The sequence below is a fragment of the Cetorhinus maximus genome, chromosome 21, assembly GCF_964194155.1.
Source record: "Cetorhinus maximus chromosome 21, sCetMax3.hap1.1, whole genome shotgun sequence".
NCBI classification, from domain to species: Eukaryota; Metazoa; Chordata; class Chondrichthyes; order Lamniformes; family Cetorhinidae; genus Cetorhinus; species Cetorhinus maximus.
Genome location: NC_135899.1, coordinates 65731592 through 65755191, shown reverse-complemented (window position 1 = coordinate 65755191; position 23600 = coordinate 65731592). Strand labels below are relative to the sequence as shown.

The following is a 23600-nucleotide window of genomic DNA, read 5'->3' as shown; positions in this document are numbered from 1 at the left end:
ACACACACACAAGTCATGTTTCAGAAACCTGGGTGACCAAAATGGTTTCTGGTTGAAGGCAGCTGCACTTTTAAATGTGCCACTACCTCAGTGAACTGTGGGTGTGTGAAATATGTTCTACCCCCACCAAGATGAAATGCAGGGAGGGCAGGGGGGGCTGCTGATACGGGAGGTGGGAATCTGGGTTCTGGTGCTATTTTGCCTAGGGCATGGAGCCCTTCTGGCTATGCAAAAATTCGGGCCTGAGTGTTTGAAGTAGTGAAGCATAATTCCATTCCTGCACTGATGATCCTGCACTTCAATAAGCACAAAAATGTCTGTTTTACAAAATACAGCTCTAAATGCTCCTCTCATGAGTTGGCTATAGGCTGAGTATGAATATTCATGGACACACAAACTCACTGAAAGTTTAAGAATATGGCATGCTTGCCACTTCACTTTTCAGAAAACTGACCACAGGTGTTCATCACAGTTTTAGAAATGCCTGTCTTAACAGTAGCTTAGTAGGGATATCATTCCAATCAAGGTGTTACCTTACTGTGGGCTAAATTTCATACTACAATCTGGAAACATCTTTGTGTCACATAACTTATAATAATTAAATTTAAAAATCAACCACTTTGGTCAATTTTTTGATATATTACACAAATATAGAAACAATGCTGAATGATATTTTGCAGCTTAACAATAAAAGAAAAGAAATAGCAATTATGCAAAACAGCTTGCTAGATTGTAACAGCTCTGATTAAAGAAGTGACAAATGCACAAGGTCACAAATCACAATTGCATTTATTCCTGAAAACATTGATAGGTGGTGGTGGAAAGGCTAGTTATGTCTCTTACTGTTTTCTTACATGTGTATGCATTTCTGATGTGCACATAAGGAATCCATATGCAACAATTTGAATTTATGTTCTGTTAATAGGTAAAGTTGCATGTGTATCAATGTAAAAATGAGTGGGTCAGTGCAAATAAATGTATGGTGAAACTTACCTCATAATAATCTGTTCTACCTGATAATATTTCTCATCCCGGAGAATCTGTACATCAATTTGCAGCTGTCGCATTAATCGCTCACACTCCTCTAAGTACATAACCACCTCAGTTTCATATTGAACCTGCTGGCCTGACTCCAAGTGAGCAGCATCCTGGGAAAAAAAGATTGAAATACACTGAATTCAACTTAAGTTCACGAATCTCCGACATGATTTACAAGACTGATGTTCATTTGGAGAAGTTTATTCGCTAGTGAGTGAATCATATCGTTGAGGGGAAATAATGGTTTATAGACCAATGTGTATATTATGACCCAAATAAATATTAATTTATCTTCATTTGCTGCTCATGATGTGGTGTCCTCCACATTTGGGAGACCAAGCCCAGACTGGGTGATCATTTTGTAGAACACTTCCATTCAGTCTGCAAGCGTGGCCCCGAGCTTCCATTCTGACCTTCCTGTCCTAGACCTGCTGCAGTGTTCAAATGAAGCACAACACAAGCTCAAGGGGTAGCACCTTAATTTTCAACTGAGCATTGTACAGCTTTCTGAACTCAACATTAAGTTCAACAATTTTAGATCATAATCTCTGACCCCATTTTGTTTTTCTTTGCTGGTTTGTTTTTTTCCCCTCTTGTTTCTCTCATTTCCTTAGCTTTCAGATGGCAGCTATACAGGATACTGCCATTCATACTTCTTCTAGGCACAATTTTTTGTTCTTTTACTTGTTCCATTACCACTCCCTTTGGCCTTGAACCATGAAACCTTTTGCCATTTAATTTCTCCTGCCCTCCACACTATCGCATACCTTCCCTTTTGTTATTCTTCCCATCCATCTCCTTTCCCCTTGCTCAAAACCTATTACACTTCTAACTTTTTCTGATGAAACATCACAGACCTGAAATGTTAACTCTGTTTCTCTCTCCACAGATGCTGCCAGGTCAGAGTATTTCCAGAATTTTTTTTATTATGATATATATAATTAATCTATCCTCACTGGACAAAGACATTAGAAACCATCTCTGTATTGTTCTTCTCTACTTACCGCTTGCAGTGTATTTTTAGCCAATGTTAATTTTTCCTCGCAGTTTAAAGCTCCATTTTGGATCTTGTTGGCAATCTGCAGCAGCAGTTCCAGCCTAAAGAAGTATAACATAAGAGGAGAAATTGATTTCATGTTAAGCAGAAGGTCTTCTATAGAGGCAGTCTATAGCAACTAACTACATGTTTATCTTTTTAAGGGGATTTGTTCTCATGATGTCACTTGGCTCTGGTACAACACAGTTAAAGCAGAAAGGGCAGTAACACATTCAAATTTCATACGGTGTAAATTATTAGAGATAAACCTCTACCATGATCTGCAACAGTAAAAAGCCATAAAATTTATCAATCATCTTCTCCTGACAGTGTTCAAATTGAACATTTTGCTGAAGAGATTAGATTCTGTCTCTGCTGCGCTAAAACAAATTGGAAATTGCTGAAAAAAGAGACACGTTGAAGCTTTTCATCTTGCACTCATCAGGACACTTCGCAAGAATACTAATATAAAGGGGAAAACAACAAGTTAAACTGTATGCGAAGAGAGTTCTGATTGATTAGCAAGTAGACTCTGATTGGTAGAGGTGTTGCCGTGGACAATGTACCAGTAATGGCAACTGACAGTTAACTGCCAAGCATTGTTTGAAATTTAAATCAGGTAGTTTGACCCTGATTAGTCAAGGCATTACACTAAGGAATGAGTCAGTGAACAGCTGCCGCTTATTTTGTTTAGTTGAAACAGATGCAATGTGTGTACATGTTCTTTCTGTCTGCAAAGAACAGGGCCCTGTGTATTAATATATGTAGCTCTGTTGATACAAATGCACCACACTACCAATATATTGCTATTCTTGAGAAGTGTCCTGATGAGTGCAAGGCGAAAAGTTTTGACATGTCTCTTTTTTCAGCAATACTCAAGTTCTGTACTATGGCAAATTGGAAAACGAGAAAGCACACACAGAAGAATTAATTCGGATTCTTTTCAGCATTAACAATTGTAGCATGTGATTAAATTCAAATCCAGGCTCTCTAACAAGCAATAGGAAATGTTCATATAGAACAGTGGGAAAGACTGACTGATATTGAAATAGTTGTGAAATACCAGATATTTGATCTGCATTGTAAAGGACAAGTCATATATGACAGTTCACACCCTTGGGGATTGGAAACCAGAAACTGCTTTTTAATGTCTAAAAAATACATTTACTGAGACAAACTAAGATAATAGAAATAAGCATTTTCCTTAAAAAAAAACTGTATAAATATATAAATCCAAAAGCTGTATAAATATATGCCTGCACCAAGGCTTCCCTGATTTAAGTAAAATTATTTGTTCCCAAACTAACATTAGAAACAGTGCTACAATAGAATTAGAGGTTTTTCTTCAAATTGCACTCAGATGTGGGCAATCTCAGCAAGGTCACATTTGTTGGCCATTCCTTGTGGCTCAGTTCATGCACTTTGCCTCCAAGACAGAGGGTTGAGAGTTCAAGCTCTTGTTACGGCTGATGCAGTTGATAAAACGGAGTTATTTAAAAATCCCAAAGGGTACCTTTAAACAACTGTCATAACTTATAATTTTAAGTGTTATGTTTGAGATGTGACTCTAAATTCAGGAATCAGACCACCAGTTCTTGAGGTTTTACATTAAACTAAGTGAAACATTTTATTAATTTACACAGGTTCAAATATATATGCACATGGCTACAAATTACTACTATCGTAACTTTTGACAAATTTCCAAACTAATCTCCATTAAGGCAACAGCAACCCATAGACTTAACCAAACACCAGGCAAAGCATTTTCACTGTACGAATTCAAAATGAGGTTCTTTTCACTTTGATTGCTGTGGAGCCTGTTGGAGGCTTACAGCTGCCTTTTCATCTCTCATTGCCTCTACTCTGCACATCCGAAAACTGAAGTTATACCTACCACCACTGATTGAATTCAAATTCTCATTGTCTCACCAGCCTCTTTGAACTTTAGCTTTTAACAATGAAACCCCTTTCATAGTAGCAATTTTATTGGTAATATAGACATATTGCTTAGTAGCTGCTAGAAAAGTGTCAGTTTTCACCCCACTTCTTGAATGCTCTATTCAAAAAATGCAAGTGCATGCTATCTCCCTTACATATCCAAATTAGTACCCATCAAAGCACCCAGACTAGCTGGCACACCCGTAGTCTGAACCTCTTAAAAGAAAAATATTTTCCAAAATATCATGTACATTAGTAGCTTCATGACACACTACTTCTGGACTTCAGCATTTAATCTGGGTTGTTACTTCAGTGAAGTGTTGAAGACTGCAGCATGACAACAGGTATCCTTTAGAAGAGTTATTGAACAAGGCTCCATCTACTGTTCAGGTGGATGCAAAAACTCTTCAAGATACTATTCATGGAAGCGCATGGAATTCCCCCAATGTCCTGGCCATCTTTCTTCTCTTAATCAGCGTCACCAAAAAATAGATTAACTGACCATCCATCACATTTACTGTTTGTAACATCCGGCTGTGTTGCTGCATTTGCCTACAGTGATTGCAGTTCACGCAATTCACTGGATGCAGCACATTTTCAAATGTGCCAAGCTGTGCACTGTATCCAAAATTGCAAATTGTGTGAAGATCCACTTTATCATTAAAAAGAGCTACATTTCTTCATCACATTCATGAATGAATTGAAGTGGATCAGCATGGTCTATATACCATTTTATTTTTTGCTTCAACTAGTCCAATAGTACCATTTTTATGAAGTCAGGTGTTTTCTTCCCCACTGGCCACCTGCAATTTACCAAGATTAGCAGAAGCCTGAAATATGTCTTCTGAGCACACTCCGATGTTTCATATTTACTTCGATGTCAATTAGTCTTTCCCACACTGTTCCACATGAACATTGCCTATTGCTGAACCTTTGGTTTGATATCTAGTTTCTCTGTTGACACATGCATGTCATGCAGGTAAGTTGCTTTGGTTTATCATTTTAAGTTTCAATCTCTTTATTATCCGCTTTGCTGGCATTCTGCACCTTTCACTACTAGATTGGGCACCATGCTGCCAACATTCCTGTCACCTCAAGTCTGTGACTTGCCAATACAGCCCATTTTGGGCGAAGGGTGAATGAGAAATGTGGAGCTATATGTAAACAGCAAATTTACTATACAGATCATTAGTTCTATTATTTTCTAAAGAGTTAAACGTTCCAGATAGAGAAACAGATATTCAAGTCAGCTTATTTTGTTTATTGGAGAATGTACGGAACAGCATTCAAAGTACATAATCTCCAGGGCCTAATGTCTCACCGACACTGACATAATCATAAGAGCCAAAAACATGGACTTAAGTTGCTAAAATCCTTTCAAAATCACTCTAGCATAGTGTAAAGTGTAAACCACACTGTTGGTGTGGTTCAAGATTATTTTTTAAACCAATTTGGAATCAATCCAATATTAGCAAGACCCAGGTTTGCTGCTGTATCAGCCCCCGTCTATTTACCACACCTATTCTGTCCTGACTGTTTTATTAATAAATACAATATGTTTCCATCTTGCACATGTTCATCATTAGGTGAAATATGAAAATAATGAATTTCAGTGGTGGAATTGCTTACTGAGAATCACAAGTGTAAACAATCCTTTTCCCCCAAATGTCTACCAATGAGCCACTTCAAGAATTGCTAGTACATAAGGATTTTTATCTTAAGGAGAGACTGAATGATTGCCTTCAAACGTTCATAAATGTTGTTCAAAAAATGAACTAATTAGAATGCTAAAAATGGAGCATTTAAATATACATGTGGGTTATTCTGCAGGGCATGGTGTACAAGTTCTACTTTAATCACAGAATGCATTTGCTTGCAAAACTGAAAGTATTATAAGAATACACAAACTAACCTTTCTACTGCAGGTCTGAGGGCCTTCTCTCGCTCTAACATTTCAATGATCAGTTTGCCCCATTCTTCTTCTACATCATTCGGGTGGTATCCTTGGGGAAGCAAAATTCGACCAAACTCTATCCAAACCTAAGAGAAAAGAAACAGGTAGTGTTTTTTAATTTATAAAAATATTGCCTAAGACTACAAGTTCCCAATTATAAAGGTATATGCATCTTGTGCATGAAGAAAAATGCTGCGCTTTTTTATAGATCCAGAACTAGAATTTGGATTGTGTGGCCACGCAGTCCAAAATAATAATGAAAGCAAAATATTGCAGATGCTGGAGATCTGAAATAAAAACAACAAATGCTGGAAAAACTCAACAAGTCTGGTAGCACCTGTGGAAAAAAAAAGAGTTAACATTTTGAGTCCAATATGACTCTCCTTTGGATCTGAAAGGAGGGGTAGAAACGTGATGAGTTTCGTGCTGTTGAAAAAGTGAGGCGGCAGGTGGGGGTTCCGATCACATGGAACAAAAAGGTCAGGAATAGGTTTGTGGGCGGGGGAGATTAAATACCAAAGATGTCATGAAACAAAAAGGCAGAGGGAGTGGTAATGGTGGTAGTAAAGAAACAAAGCATTGCTCCAGATTAATAGCAGAATAAAGGTCAGCTGTGTCTGAAAACATAAACATAAAAACAAGATACAAACTGGCACTTGGGGTGGGGGTGGGGGTGGGTGTCGATGTCAAAATTGAGGATAGCATTCATGATCTGAAGTTGTTGAACTCAATGTTTACTGCAGAAGGCTGTAGAATGCCTAATTGGAAGATAAGGTGCTGTTCCTCCAGCTTGTGTTGGGCTTCACCGGAACATTACAGTAGGCTGAGGGCAGAAGTGTGAGCATGAGAGCGAGTTAAATTCAAATTGCAAGTGACTGGAAAGTTGGGGTCATGCTTGTGGGCTGAGTGGAGGTGTTCTGCAAAGTGGTCATCAGTCCGTGTTTGGTCTCCCTAGTGTAGAGGAGATTGCATTATGAGCAGCGAATACAGTAGAGTAAACTGAAAGTTACAAGTAAATTGCTGCTTTAGCTGCTTCAACACCCTGGTCCAACCCTTCAATCACTCCTGGAACATCATCCCCTTCCCATGGAGCCTTCCCATGCAATTGCAGGTGGTGTAACACCTGGCCCTTGACCTCTTCTCTTCTCACTGTCCAAGGCCCCAAACACCCCTTCCAAACATAGCTTCAGGCCATGAACACTGCCCTCCATTTTGATTCTGTCCCCACCACCTGAGTGCCAGTTTGTATCTTGCTTTCATGTTTTTTTCTTTCTGACAGAGCTGACCTTTATTTTGCTATCAACACCTATGCTGGGCCAATGCTTTGTTTCTTTATTACTGCCATTACATTTCTACCTCTTGTCAGGTCCAAAGAAGAGTCATATTGGATTTGAAACTCTTTCTCTCTCCACAGATGCTGTCAGACCTGCTGACTTTTTCCAGCACTTTCTGTTTTTAGTTAAAAACAACAAGAAGTATGTGCAATCTCATTCTGCGCTGGAACTGCATTGTCCACTATATTGGTTTTTCCACAGGCATCCAGATCACCCATCTGGAATTGGCTTTAGGCTAACATTTGTGCAAGTGGGACATCTAACGCCAGCCTCCTTCGTGAAATCAGGCTGTGCATGACTGCAACCTGTGACATGTATTCATGGTCGGAGGAGCCAAATCAATAATCCTTAAATGGGCCACTGGAGGCTGCCACTCCAAAGACAAGTTTTTTTTTACTTAACATGGAGTTAGGAGTAGGAGAAGTGGTCCTCCCAGGTCACATTAAAACCAAGGTTAGCTGGCAGCCACCATTCAATTCCCACACACACCCCTCCTTCTACAAGTGGACTCTCAGACTTGACTTGCATCAAAGCCAGTCTAACTGGTTGTCCCCTACAAACGGCACTTACAGCTCACCAGTACTATCCAAATGAGATGCAGCCTCACCACTGAAATTTCAAGGCATTGCTTCATCACTACAATCAAACATTCTCAATTGATCAAATCACAATTTAATTTATGCTCAATCCAATTGTTAGCCCCCAATGTCTTACCTCAAATAATTTATATAAATGTTGTATTTGTGCCTTTTCTGCTTCTTTTGCTGGTATCTCTGTTTCTTTAAAATGTACATATTGGTTATAAAGTGCCTAGGGGAGGAAAGAGAAAAGAAACAGCAGTTCAAGCTTAAGACAACTGAATCCAAAAAGCTTGCTGCATCATCTCTCACATTTGGGAACAAAACAATACAATTAATAATTCCACGCATATTTCTTTTTAGTTTCTGCACTACTGCTCCCACAATCAAACTTTTTCCATCAACCAAAAGTTACAGCTGCCTGAGCCACAGGCTAACCAAAGCCTGCATAAATATCACTGTAAAGCTAATTTCAAGACAGTCTGTGCTCAATGAATTTGGCTTTGCCAATTTTTTCTTTTGTTCTGCTTCCCCAGATTGAGCACTGACGATGATATGCAGCATTCCACCAAATACATTTCATCGAGAAGTTGGCAAAATTCATTCAATGAGCATAGTGAATTTGAACATCAGTCAGTTGGCAACTCAGACTTCGAAGATCTGAGTAAGTCTAATTGCCCTATCCCTTAAGCAGATAAGAATTCAACACAAATCAAAATAGTAACAAGATTTTTTTTAACCGAAGTCAAATGCTAAAATTGCTTCATTTCAGGTGAATCCGAAGCCCATCAATTAAGATACAAGCAGTTATGCCATTCACTGCGAGCACAAGAATTGGGATAAGTATAACATACAATTCTCCATTTTATATTTGGAACAACCTTTTGTTCACATAATGGATGGGAAGAAGTCCCTAAGATTCACCATTGTTGCCATCTGGATTAATTTAAATATTATATGATTACGCAAACTTTTTTTTTTAAAATGACATAGCATGATGATGTGGAGTGTTCACCTTAAGTTCTACAGGATTGTGTGGAAAAGCTTTATCAGACATAAGTGTGATGTGCTGTCTGATCCACTGGAAGAGGTAGTTTACTTTATTCTGGTATTCCTGCCATTTGGAATCAACCTCCTGGATAGTAAAACAGTAACAATAATTAGAAATGTTTTAAACAATAATTCACAAAAATTACAAAACTTAAGATATCAGCTGAACCACAAATGAAACAATATTTCAGCAAACTTAATTTTTGTGCATTTAAGCAATTGCACCACCTTCATCACCCCTGTTGTTTCATCAAAGAGCTTAGACACAGGACTGTAAAAAGGGATAACGTAGCTACACAACCCAAATAAGTCAAAGAAACCTAGATGTCCCTGCACAAATTTAAAATGGACATCTTTTTTATACCCCGAACTAACAAAAACTCACCAAGCTTGAAGGTAAGTTGCTATGTCATTTAAGCCATATTTTTCATTCGGTAATTTAATAAAACATAAGGTACAAAGAAATGTAGTTCAATAAAATTCACACATTTGATTAGCTCCTTTAAATCCATTCTGGAGAAGAATGCTATTGCAATAATGGTAATACAAATACATTTTCAGGTTGATTATGTTAAAAAGCAAATCATGCCTCACAAACTTGATTAAATGTTTCGATAAAATTCCCTAAGGGTTTATGAAGGTAGCGCAGTTGATGTTGTGCATATGAACATTCCAGAACAAAATCAAGGAAGTGCCACATAATACCGAATTGAAGGCTTCGGCACAGGGGATATGCGATTGACTGAAACTGAATGCAGAGAGCAGAGAGCAGTGGAGAAACTGTTTGTCAGACTGGAGGGAAGTATGGAATCAAGTCATTCGTGAATTGGTATTAGGGCTACAGCTCTTTTTAAGAACATAGGAACATAATAAATAGGAGCAGGAGTAGGCCATTTGGCCCCTCCAGGCTGCCCCACCATTCAATAAGATCATGGCTGATCTTCCCCAGGCCTCAGCTCCTCTTTCGTGCCAGCTCCTCATAATCCTCAACCCAATATTTCAAAAATCTATCCATCTCCTCTTTAAATACTTTCAGTGATCTAGCCTCCACAACTCTCTGGGGTAGAGAATTCCAGACATTCACTACCTTCAGAGAAGAAATTCCTTTGTAACTCAGCTTTAAATGAGTGCCCCCTTATTCTGTAACTATGTCCCCTAGTTCGAGATTCCTCCACTAGTGGAAACATCTTCTCAACATCTACCCTGTCAAGCCCCCTCAGAATCTTGTACGTTTCAATAAGATGACCCCTCATTCTTCTAAACTCTAATGAATAAAGGCCTAATCTGTTTAGCCGTTCTTCATAAGTCAACCCCTTCATCCCAGAAATCGGCTTAGTGAATCTCTTTTGAACTGCCTCCAATGCCAGTATATCCTTTCTTAAATACGGGGACCAAAACTGCACAAAGTACTCCAGGTGCGGCCTCACCAACACCATGTATAGTTGTAACAAGACTTCCCTATTTTTAAACTCCAACCCACTAGCAACACAGGGCAAAATGCCATTTGCCTTCTTAATTACTTGCTGTGCCCACATGCTAACTTTGAGAGTTTCATGCACAAGAACACCCAGATCCCTCTGTGCTGCACTTTTTTGGAGTCTCTCTCCATTTAAATAATAGTCTGCCTTTTGTTTTTTCCTACCAAAGTGCATAACTTCACACTTTCCTACATAAAACTCCAACTGCCAAGTTTTTGCCACTCACTCAACCTGTCTATATCCCCTTGCAGATTCCTTATGCCCTCATCACAACATGCCCTCCCACATATTTTAATATCAGCAACAAATTTGGATACATTACACTCTGCCCCCTCCTCAAAGTCACTAATATAGATAGGAAATAATTGAGACCCTAGGGCTGATCCTTGTGGCACTCCACTAATTATGTCTTTCCAACCTGAAAATGACCCATTAATCCCAACTCTCTGTCTTGTGTGTGTGTTAACCAATCCTCAATCTATGTTAATACATTACCCCCAATACCGTGAGTTCCTCTCTTGTGCAATAACATTTTATGTGGCATCTTATCGAATGTCTCCTGGAAATCCAAATACATTACATTTGCCGGTTCCCCTTTATCAACTCTGCTTGTTATATCCTCAAAGAGCTCTAGCAAATTTGTCAAACATGATTTCCCTTTCACAAAACCATGCTGACTCTGTTTGATTGCGTTAAACATTTCTAAATGTCCTATTTCTTCCTTAATAATGGACTCTAGCATTTTTCCATTTTCCCAATGACAGGTGATATATGTTAATAATCTAGACTTGGGTATAAAACTTTGAAATACAGTGAACAGTGAAAAGGAGGGGTAGCAAACTTCAGGAGTGCATAGACAGACTGTTAAAATGTTGAGACAAGTGGTAGATGAAATTTAATGCAGAAATGTGAAGTGATGCATTTTGGAAGGGTTAGTAGTAAGAGGGAGTTGCTGTGAAACCATGCTTTAGATCAAAAGATGATTTTAGAATTTAGTCGTCTCCCGAAGAACAGATAAATCGTCCTCTACATCTTTAAATCACCTCGGTGCCGAGAGCAGCAGAATTGCCAAATTCAGCCTTGAAGCCAGCCAAGGCACCAATCTTCAAGAGTCATACACTCCTTTAATTTTACTGGATTCTAAATTACTTAATCTATCCTCCCCACACTGTAATCTATTTATTTGTATGAACCTCGAATGTGTGTGTGTGAAAGTCAGAGCACTGTTTATTATTTTTACTTAGACTGAATTAGGTACAATAAAACTTATCCTTCGTTTAAAAGCAACCCAAGAAACCTGGCTGATCATGTTTTTTATGGCCACAGCACACAAACAGTTAAACACATGGAACTGGCAAGTATATCCATTTAAATAAAAACCTATTGCGGTTAAACGAAGTGAGAGAAAAAGAGGGGAGCCATTCGACCCCTTCTCCCCTAATTGCATCAGAGTATAAATTAAATGGTACAATTATAGAGGGAGTGCAGGAACAGGGAGGCCTGGAGGTTCATGTAGATAAATTTTTGAAGGTGGCAGAACAAGTCAATAATGGTGTTAAAAAAACAGATGAGATCAGGAATTGAAGGGATTCCCTCTTTGCTGTACGATTCCATGATTCCATGCCGATAGTAAATTAATTTTTGTCAGTATGAATATCACATATGCAATTCTTTGGTTAACATATAAATGACAATGGTTTAATAAACTCAAACATTCAAGTTTTTATTTCAGTCTGGGAAGTATGCATTGTTATTTATAGCAAAGTTATTAATTTTGTGAAACTTCACACTAGGATAAGCAGAAAACAGAAGTAACTTTGGGTACAATTTTCAAACCTCCTTAACTACAGTATACAAAAGGACAGGAAAGCAGCTGATACAAAATACTTGTTTTAAAAGGAAAAGAAGGATAAACCATGTAACTAAAGATTGGTTTATCTAATGTCAGTAATAGTTAAATTCTTAATATCCATAAATGGAAATCAAATTACTAAGCAGAAGGAAATAAATAAAATAATCAAGGATAGGCAGCATAAATTTGTTCAGGGCAAGTTTGACAAATGTAATCGTGTTTTTTTTAAATCAGTTAAATCGATAAAGTGCATGTGGCACATATGAATTTTCAGAAAGGCATTTGATAAAGTGCGCCAAGAGTTTACTTGGAAAAGTTCAGGTGTATTGTACAATAAGAAACAGAGAAATATGGGTAGAAAGTTTGGAATAGACATTAAACAATGATAGGGTAAAGAAGCTATGCTCAGACTGGAGAAGTTTGAGCAACCCCAAAAGGAAGTGCTGGGCCTATTTTTGATCTTGGTACATATAGATCGTTTGGACTTGGGCATAAGGAATGCAACTTGACCTTTGCTGCTGACACAAAAGTAGGACATTTGGCAGTGAGGAAGACTGCTAAACAACTTCAGGAAAAGATAGACAGGTTAATGCAATGGTCAGACAAATGGCAACGAAATTAAATATGGATTAGTGTGAGGCAATACATTCTTGGAAAATTTGAGAGCCTACTCAATAACAAGACATGGAATGTTGCAGATGAAAAATGATGACTAAGAGTTTAAATACATAATTCCCTGAAAGTGCAAATAGTGTCATGAGGTTATGCTTCTTTATTTTTTGAAAATATGATTTTTAACTTTCAACTGACTGGAAATGTTGCAATTTGAACTGAGACAGGGCAAAGTGCTTAAAAATACTAGGCCACATTCCAAGGTGAAGGTGAGAAACAAACAAATCACCCGCAGGGGAGTGTGAAGAGTGAGGCATTTCCCATAATCCAGACACCCGTCGAAACTCGCAACTATGGAAGAGATATTAAAAATGGAAAGTACTGGATATTGAATCCATGGCAATCAAAGACAGAAACACCCAAAATCTCTTGGAAATACATAATGGGTAAAGCATTTCAAGGCAAAGCTGCCCAGCCACCAGAGAAAAATTGCTAGTGACACAGGCGGTGTCAAGAAAGTCTTCAGCAGAGGAAAAAGGCTGAAGACTGGGCTCGCTCCCTCTCTCTCTTTTGAAATAAGAGTGTCACCCAGTTTGTGAAGTCAGATCTACCAGAAACCTACCAGCAAGCCGAGATCTCATAATACCTGCAAAATATTCTACATCTGACCACATCCAAGAAACCAGCTAACCCAAATCAGGCACAGCGTTTAAAGCCTATGCCCCAAGGTCAAAGGACACTTAACTATATATTCTTTTATCTTTTCTTTCATTGGACTCTAACTCCCCTTATTTCTGATACGTGTGCATGTGTCCCAAATGACTGCATGAGGGCCGAATGCCTGACATTGTGTGTTTATTATTTTTCTTGGGGTTAGTGGTTAATAGTGGAGAATGGGAGCTGAGAGTCAGAGCAGAGATCTAAAAAGAGCTAAGCTGAGAGTCAGAGCAGAGATTTAAAAAGAGCGGGAGCTGGATTCGGGGCTGAAAGCAACGCGAAGATAGAGCGAGTGTTCTGGGGTGACTCGAGGCTAAAAGCAGCACAAGGACAGAGTGAGAGTTCCAGGGAGATTCGGGGCTATAAGCGGCGTTAGGTTGGAGCAAGAGTTTGGAGAAGACTCGGGGCTGAAAGCAGCGTGAGGACAGAACAAGAGTTCTGGGGAGACTCGGGGCTGACCAGATTAGAGAGGCCAGTGAGAATGGTATAAAAAGGCACGAAAAACAGAGGCCAAGACCGGAGAGGAGAGGCCACTGAGAGCGATATAAAAGGGTGCAAAAAGCAAGAGGCCGAGACCAGAGAGGACAGGCATACCCTCAGGACCTTCAGGCGGTGGAGTTCGAAGTGACGTCACGATTCAAAAAGTGACGCGATGCAGGAGAGGCAGCTGATTGGTAAGTAGGGTCAGGTGAGTACTTTTACTTCTTTTTCTACTAATTAAACTGCTGCAGCCCATTAGCTTAAACAAAATAAGGTGAGGACTTTGGTCTGTAGTGGGTGTGTTTGGAGTGGAATAAGGCCCCGAGCGTAATTAGTATTCTTTAAAGGGAGTAACTAACGAGTTTAATCTAAAGGGAAGTCATGGCAGCAGAGCTCGCACCCGTAAATGCTCCTCCTGCACTATGTGGCAAGTCATGGACAATTCCAGTTTCCCTAGCAACCATGTGCAGGAAGTATCCCCAGCTGCAGCTACTGGCTAACTGCATTTGGGGGCTGGAGCTGTGGGTGGATTCACTGTGGAACATCGCAATGCTGAGATTATCGTGGACAGCACGCTCAGTGAGGTAGTCACACCACAGGTAAAGACTGAACAGGCAGAATGGGGATGGGTGACCACCAGGCAGATTAGAGGGAGCCAGGTAGTCCAGGAGTCCCCTGTGGCCATCCCCCTCTCTAACGGATATACCTTTTTGGATACTGTTGGGGGAGGCTACTTCTCAGGGGAAAGCGGCAGGAGCCAAGTCCATGGCACCACGGGTGGCTCTGCTGCACAAGAGGGGAGGAAGAAGAGTGGCAGGGCTATAGTGACAAGAGATTCAATAGGAAGGGGAACAGAGAGGCATTTCTGCGGCTGCAAAAGAGACACCAGGATGATATGTTGCATCCCTGGTGCCAGGATCAAGGGTGTTTCGGAGAGGCTACAGGGCATTCTGAAGGGGGAGGGTGAACAGCTAGTGGTTGTGGTACATATTGGTACCAACGACATAGGTTAAAAAAAAAGGGATTTGGTCCTACAAGCTGAATATAGGGACTTAGGATGTAAATTAAAAAGTAGGACCTCAAAGGTAGTAATCTCAGGATTACTACCAGTGCCACGTGCTCACGAGAAATAACAGGATCTATCAGATGAATACGTAGCTGAAGAAATGGTATAGAAGGAAGGGTTTTAGATTCCAAGGACATTGGGACAGGTTCTGGGGAAGGTGGGGCCAGTACAATCAGGACAGGTTGCACCTGGGCAGGACCGGGACCAATGCCCTTTGTGGACTCTGGAGCAGTTCCTACAGATTGGAGGGTGGCAGATGTAACCCCACTATTTTAAAAAGGAGGGAGAGAAAAAAAAGAGAATTACAGACCAGTTAGCCTAACATCCACAAGTAGTGGGAAAAATGCTAGAGTCTATTATAAAAGATGTGGTAACAGAACACTTGGAAAGCATTAATGGGATTAGACAAATCAGCATAGGTTTATGAAAGGGAAATCATGCTTAGCTAATCTACTGGAGTTTTTTTTGAGGGTGTAACTAGTAGAATAGATAAGGGAGAATCAGTGGATGTGGTGCATTTGGATTTCAAGAAGGCTTTTGATAAGGTCCCACATAAGAGGCTAGTGGGCAAAATTAAAGCACATGGGATTGGGGGTAATATACTGGCATGGATTGAGAATTGGTTAACAGACCGGTTCACTAGGCTGATACCAAGGATGGCAGGGCTGTCGTACGAGGAGAGATTGATTATTGGTTTATTAGTTTGACTTGTCCTGTATTCAATAGAGTTTAGAAGAATTAGAGGGGATCTGATTGAAACGTATAAAATTCTAACAGGGCTAGACAGACTGGATACAGGGAGGATGTTTCCCCTGGTTGGGGCCACAGTCTCAGAATAAGGGGCAGGCCATTCAGGACTGAGATGAGGAAAAATGTCTTCACTCAGAGGGTGGTCAACCTGTGGAATTCTCCACCACAGAAAGCTGTGGAGACCTGGTCACTGAGTACATTTGAGAAAGAAATTAATAATTTTTTGGCTATTAGGGGCATCAAGGGGGATGGAGAGAAAGATGGAATTTGGTGTTGAGACAGAGGATCAGCCATGATCATATTGAATGACGGAGCAGGCTCGAAGGGCGGAATGACCTACTCCTGCTCCTAGTTTGTGTGTTTGACTCAAGAATACCTTGTTTGATTGGGTCCTTATTGTTCACAGCTTAAATAGTTAAATACGTTCCAATTTGGAAAAGGCATATCCTTGTGAAAAAGAAACTTAAACATTTGTTGTGACCCACTGAGGAAGTTGAATAGAGTGGAGCCAGGTCGCCCCTTCTCATCTGGTCATCATAAAATATAAAGCCATAAAAAACAATAGAATTTTGGATTTCACACATAGTAGTACAATGTACAGGGTAAAGTAGTGATCACGGATTTATACACAAATGTTTGCTATGCCACAGAATACTTAATGCAGTTTTGAGTGGCCCGTTTTAGAAAAGGAAAAATTGTTGAGTGTGTAGATTTACCAGGATGATACCAGGGATGTGATGCAGTAGTTTTAAGCAGACACTTGAGTTACTGTAACAATTCACAATAGAGCAGTTTAATAGAGGCTTTTAAAATTCTGAGGAGTTTTAATAGAGTTGTAGGAAATGTGCACCTTTTTGTACTTTTTTTAAACTTTCTGTATTTTATATGAACTCCTCGTAGTTGAAGGGTTAATTCTAAATGTTTGCTTAGGACATACAGCCTGTGTGACTTCAGTCAAATCGAAGTCACACTGTAGCTGGAATTGAAGGTATAATGTGAATATCAAAAGGCAAGTAGGGCAAATGGCCAAAACTATGTTACCAGTTGTGATCGAAGGATATACTTTAAAATGCACAGGTCAATGGGCTTTGGGGCTATAACTAAATGAGTGGAAGTGTTATAAAGTTCAGCAAGAGGTTAAGCAGTTTGTCGTTAACTTTATCCTGCATAAGTGTTGAGGATATCCCGTTAGCAGGTCCTTGACTATCGACAAATTAAATGACAGCAAAAATAGAACACACCAAGACTCCTGGCTGCAAAGGATAAAAGAACTCACTTGAATAGGTTCAGAGCACGAATTTCAAGAAGACACAAAGAGAGGAGAGGTGTCACAAGCTGTCCATGCTCCTAGCGTGGTGAGAAGTAAGAACCATCTAAACTAGGATATCGACTGTCGTTGTTTGTTAAGTATAACTTCTTTGTTGCTTAATAAATTGTCCTGATATGTCCACATTAAGTGTCTCCTCATCAGAGATTTATGGTTTGGTCTCGAAACCCCTTACAGAGTGAATATAGAAAGATTATTTTCTATTATTCGGGAGTCAGTGAGGAGGGATCATCAATTTGGAATTGAGAGTGTATGGGGAGACGTTAGAGAAATTTCTTTACACAGATTTGACTCATGCATGGAATGCTTAGCCAAAGGGGTGACTGAAGCAGAGACCAATGCATCTTTTCAGGGAAAATGCCATAATTATTTTAAACATAGTAAGGTGCAAGTCTCTGGGGAAAGAGCAGCAGTGGAATTTGTTCTGAATTTGTCTAGAAAACAATCCACTAGGTGGTTTCTTTTTGTGCTGTAAAGTTCAATAGTTATATGAAGCAATAAACCATTTCTACACAAAATCTACTTCCTTTTTCAGGGATTTCATTAGGGTTTGAAGTACAAGAATGCTGAGAATTGCCATGGGAGATTGAAATTTCCAGGTTACACAAAACACTAATTTTATTCAAGATAAGAGCCAAATTGGACGAGCACCTGAAGGAATTAAAGTTGCAGAGCTAAGGGGATGAGTGGGAGAATGGGACCTACTGGATTGCTCTGCGGTGGGGAGCCAGCATGGGGTGGATGGCTGAAAATATATAAAAAGGAAGGGCGAGGCCAAAGTGAACAGAGGCCCCTTAGAGAATGAGGCTGGGGAAATAATTGTGGGGAACCAGGAAGTGGCAGAGGAGTTGAATAAATTTTTTGCATCAGTCTTCACAGTAGAAGATATTAGTAGCATTCCAAAAATACTAAGTAATCAAGGGACAAAAGGGTGGGAGGAAATACATACAATAACTATCACTAGAGAAAAAGTACTAGGGAAACTAATGGGGCTAAAGGCCGATAAGTCTCCTGGACCTGATGGGTTGCATCCGAGGATATTAAAGGAAATAGCTACACAAATAGTGGATGCACTGGTAGTAATCTTCCAAGAATCCTTAGATTCTGGAAAATTCCCAGAAGATTGGAAAACTGCCAATGTAACGCCCTTATTCAAAAAGGGAGACAGATAAAAAAATAGGTAACTATAGGCCAGTTAGCTTAACATCCGTTCATTGCGAAAATGTTAGAGCCTATTATAAAGATGTAATAGCAGAGCATTTAGAAATGCATAATATAATCAAGTCAGCATGGCTTCATGAAGGGGAAATCATGCCTAACAAATTTATTAGAATTCTTTGAGGATGTAACAAGTAGGATAAAGGGGAACCAATAGATGTAATATATTTGGATTTCCAAAAGGCATCCGATAAGGTACTGCACATAAGGTTCCTTAATAATATAAGAGCCCATGGTGTTGGGGGTAATATATTAGCATGGATAGAGGATTGGCTAACTAACAGAAGGCAGAGTTGGGATAAGGGAGGCATTTTCAGGATGGCAACCTGTAACTAGTGGAGTGCCACAGTGTTGGGGCCACAATTATTTACAATATATATTAATGACTTAGATGAGGGAATTGAATGTATTATCGCCAAGTTTGCAGATGACACAAAAATAGGTGGGAAGGCAAGTGATGATGATAACACAAAGAGTCTACAGGGAGATATAGACAGGTTAAGTGAGTGGGCAAAAACTTGGTAGATGGAATATAATGTGGGAAAATGTGAGGTTATGCATTTTGGCAGGAAGAATAGAGAAGCTGAATATTATTTACACGGAGAAAGACTGCAGAAAACTACAGCAGAGAGGGATTTGGGAGTGCTCGTGCATGAATCCCAAAAAGCTAACATACAAGTTCAGCAGGTAATAGGGAAGGCAAATGCAATGTTGGCCTTGATTTCAAAGGGAATGGGGTATTAAAATAGGGACGTCTTGCTAAAACTATTCAAGACACTAGTTAGACCACACCTAGAATGCTGTGAACAGTTTTGGTCCCCTTTTCTAAGCAAAGATATACTGGCAGTCCGGAAAAGGTTCACTAGGTTGACCCGGGTATGGAGGGATTTTCTTTTGAGGAGAGGTTGAGGAGGTTGGGCCTGTACTCATAGGAATTTAGAAGAATGAGAGGTGACCTTATTGAAACATAAAAGATTCTTAGGGAGCTTGACAGGGTAAATGCTGAGGGGTTGTTTCCCCTTGTGGGAGAGTCTAGGACCAGAGGGCATAATCTCAGATTAAGGGGTCGCCCATTTAAGACAGAGATGAGGAGGGATTTTTTTCTCTCGGAGGGTAGTGAATCTGTGGAATTCTTTACTGCAGAGGGCTGTAGAGGCTGGGTCGTTAAATATACTCAAGGATGAAATATACAGATTTTTAATTAGTAAGGGAATCTAGGGTTATGGAAAAAAAAACAGGAAAGTGGAGTTGAGGATTATCAGATCAGCCATGATCTCACTGAATGGCGAAGCAGACTCAATGGACCTACTTCGGCTCCCAAGTCTTATGGTCTTATGGAATAGCCTCCTTTTATGCTGTAAATGACCAATAGCTCTCTATGACTCTATGAAGAACTCTATGAAAGAAAGTATTTAATCAATAAACAGGTTATTTGGATAAAAGTAGGTGTGAAAATTCGCCACTTGCTGGTGACTTTAAATGAAACTGCATTTTTCAAGAAAATTCGAGAAAATCTTGGTGTTACACTATATTAGTTGATCCATTAGCAAACATGTCTAGCCGTTTTCATGTGAAGAGCTCCTTGCACTTTCACTGAAAACTCCAGTTTTCACCACACAAATATTGCTTTGATAAGCTTTAAGATGGAACTTTGAAGCCTTACATTTGCACTAATACCTTCACCTCCTTCTGGGACCTTAGGGAATGATTCATATATGGAGGAGACATAGGTGAGGACTGACTTCTCATCAGGAGATGGAACATCAACATCTGAAAGAACAAGTCTATGTTAATTCAATCGAGAACGACAATATCAGCAACTCCATAACTGATAGGCTAAATGCATCTGGTAGCTTCCTTTAAAAGGAAATACGCTCAAGAAATAGTTACTACTACATTTGTGTGATGATATATAACAAAATATGCTTTATACACATTAGAAGATCAAGATCGCAAATTATATTTTTAATCTCGGGATGTGGATATCGCTGACAAGGCCAGCATTTATTGTCCATCCCTAGTTGCTCTGGGAAAGTGATGGTAGGCATTACTCTAGCGTTTCTTTTTGATGAAAGCTTTCAAGGCTACTTCAGAGGACACTTAAGAGTCAACCACATTGGTGTGGGACTAGAGTTACATGTAGGACAGGCTGATTAAGGATGACATGTTTCCTTCTTTAAAGGGCATCAGTGAACTAGTTGGGCTTTTATGTCAATCCGACAATTTCATGATCATTTTTACTGACACCGGCGTTTTATTTCCAGGTTTCTTTTTAAAAAAAAATGAATTTAGTCTCAAAATGTTGTGGTGGGAACTGAACTCCTATTTCCTGGATTATTAGTCCAGGTCTTTGGATTACTTGTCCAGTAACAGAACAACTGCACTATCCTATCCGTTTCTTTTCAGAAGGAGGGCAGAGAGAAAACTCAAGCATTCTCCTTGCTCCTACAGGAAGTATAGCATCAAAACTCTTGCAAAATTAGGATTTGCAAAACTACCACTAAAACAATACAACATTAATGCAAAGTTGCCTGAGAAATATTTCAAATGTAATTGAGGCCTTTCAGACTTGGAAAATTTCACCTACCTTTAGCCACACTTCATATTCAGATGAACAATAACGCAAATACGTCAGATAGGAGAAACACTTTTTGTGTACTGTATAATTCCTGTAACAGCTTACCTTCTGGATCCAACAGTCTTGTCACACCAAGTGCTTCAGCAACTGCAAAGGCTTGCTCCAGATTCTCCTGATTGCTCTGAAGTGAAACTTTCTCCATGTCAATGAGGTCTGGTCTGCAAAACAAAGTATCCAAAAGAATAGAAATTTCAAAAGAAATTTTCAAGTGAGGTAAGTTAATTTTCCTCTATTTTTCCTTTGTCCCTTGATAAAAGCTTTATTTGGGCAATATGACAGTTTGACTTTGTCTGCTTTTACATATTTAACATATAACTGTGTAATCTGGGAGATCAAGGATAAATCAAGGGGTTAAAGGGTAAATAGGTGGCTCTAAATTTTCAGACTAGCATAAAGGGGGCATCAAGCCAGGAAATAATTAATGCAATTTTTCTACTTTACTGAATATGTGCAGAGCAATCAGGATCTATTTTAGTGGTAGGGAACTGGTATGAAATAGAGTTAGCCATGATCTAACTGAATGGCAGAACAGGCTCGAGTGGCTGAATGGCCTACTCCTATTCCTATATTTGCTTTATCAAACTCCATGTAACTTCTGACCATGCTAAAACTCAACAAAATCTCTCAAGCTCTTATTTTTCAAATTCAATCAACAGTTCACCTGTATTTATGGATGATAGCATTGAATACTTTTCCATCACTCCAGCTGGATGTGAAATTGGAGCACTTTAACCCACTGTAACCTTCTGTCAATTTCTGTGTCCAAAGTAGTAGCTTTTCTTTAGCTGACATGTCACCCGATTCTCCACTCACATAGATCTCTGAGATCTGGAAAAAAAAACATAGCTACCAAATCATTTCATTTAAGACAAACAGCACCTGCACTACCAACACAATAAAAAGCTGGCTCACAGCTAATGAACATGAAGACTATTCCCATCCATTAAAGACCAATTAAATACCAGTCCCATCATTAAATAGATCATTCTGATATTACCTGCACTATCTACCAAAGATCACATTAGTTGTTTCCACTGCAGTCTTCCTGAGAACAAAGTTAGCTAATGGAATTAGCGTTGTCATATAAATTTTAAATGTATACACATGCACGTACACACCCCATTCATTCACCCTAGCCATTAAACCATGCAGTCTTTTCAGGTTAATTCTGTATTCCTTTTTGAAAACGTGTTACTTTGATGAGTCTCCAATCCTGTGACACACATTCATTCCCAATAGAAAACAAATACAATTTTTTAGCACCTAATAAGGGTAGGTTCAAGTCCAATTCCAAAAATGTGTGCAAGTAATCTAAACTGGCACCCTCATGCAGTAGTGAGGGATTGCTGCATGACTGAAAGTGCTGTCTTTTGAATGAGATGTCAGCTGAAGGCTCTCTCTGCCCCCTCAGGCGGCTGTAAAATATCAAATAGGGGCAGAGGAGCTCTCCTGGTGTCTTTCTAGATCACTTATCTCATTGCAGTTTGTGAACATTGGGGTGTACAAATTTGCTGCCATGTTATTCTATATTACAATAGCAACTACACTTCAGAAGTACTTCACCCCAATAACGTAAAAGATGCTGAATGAAAGTATCTTGCTGTAGAAATTGGCAAAAGAAAAGAAAACTTTGGAGGGAAGCAAACACAACAACTTGTAATAATATAGCAGTCTCTGTGTAATAAAACATCTCAAGGCACTTCACGGGAGCATTATCAAACAAATTTGACACTCAGCCAATAGATATTAAGATAGATGATCAAAAGCTTAAAGAGATAGGTTTTAAGGAGCTTCTTAAAGGTGGAAAGAGAGGCTGAGAAGTTTAGGGAGAGAATTCAAGCCACCAGTGTTGGTGCAATTAACATTGGGGTGTTCAAAAGGCCTGAATTAGACAAGTGTAGATATCTCAAAGGGTTGTGGGACTGGAAGGAATGGAAATAGAAAGGACGAAGCAATAGAGGGGTTTGAAAACAAGGATGAGAATTTTGAAATCGAGGCATTACTTAACTGGGAGCTAATGTAGGTCAGTAGAACAGGAGTCTTGGGCGAATGAGAATTGGTATGAGTTAGGGCACCAGGATTTTGGATGACCTCAAGTTTACAGAGGGTAGGACATGGGAGGCTGGACAGCAGTAATTTGGAATAATTAAGTCCAGAGATAACAAAGACATGAATGACAGTTTCAACAACAGATGAGCTGAGGCACCTACATTTATAGTGAGCTAATGCAGACCTGGAAGAACTCTTCTAGTCAAACCTTGTAAATGATTAACATGAGCGAAATAAACTTGACAATTCAAATATCTATAATTGTATTGTCACAAAATTTCTTTCTACTGTTACATTAACAATACCTAGTGAGTCAATGTAACTAACAGATCTTTATAACTTCAGATTTGTGCAGATTCTAACTAGAACTTGAACTAGCAACCAAAATTGTAGTAAAAACCTATTTGTTAACATAATAAACCAGAAAGTACATTGTCAATGGTTCTTTTTAAGTTAGATTAAAAGGAAAGCTGGAACTCAAAAAT

General features: G+C 39.3%; 1 protein-coding gene across 4 annotated transcripts in view; it reads right to left on the bottom strand.

Annotated features, from left to right (window-relative positions):
* The window catches only part of LOC144695942 (microtubule-actin cross-linking factor 1-like), a 554471-nt gene that overhangs the window by 292433 nt on the left and 238438 nt on the right, over window positions 1-23600 (bottom strand). For all 4 annotated transcript variants that reach the window (XM_078567039.1, XM_078567041.1, XM_078567037.1 and 1 more), the window contains 8 exons: window positions 21728-21894; window positions 21112-21224; window positions 20092-20198; window positions 8894-9013; window positions 8015-8110; window positions 5925-6052; window positions 2043-2136; window positions 994-1148 (listed from right to left, as the gene is read on the bottom strand). In XM_078567039.1, coding sequence (XP_078423165.1) covers window positions 994-1148; window positions 2043-2136; window positions 5925-6052; window positions 8015-8110; window positions 8894-9013; window positions 20092-20198; window positions 21112-21224; window positions 21728-21894 — 980 coding nt within the window. The remainder of the gene's footprint in view (window positions 1-993; window positions 1149-2042; window positions 2137-5924; window positions 6053-8014; window positions 8111-8893; window positions 9014-20091; window positions 20199-21111; window positions 21225-21727; window positions 21895-23600) is intronic.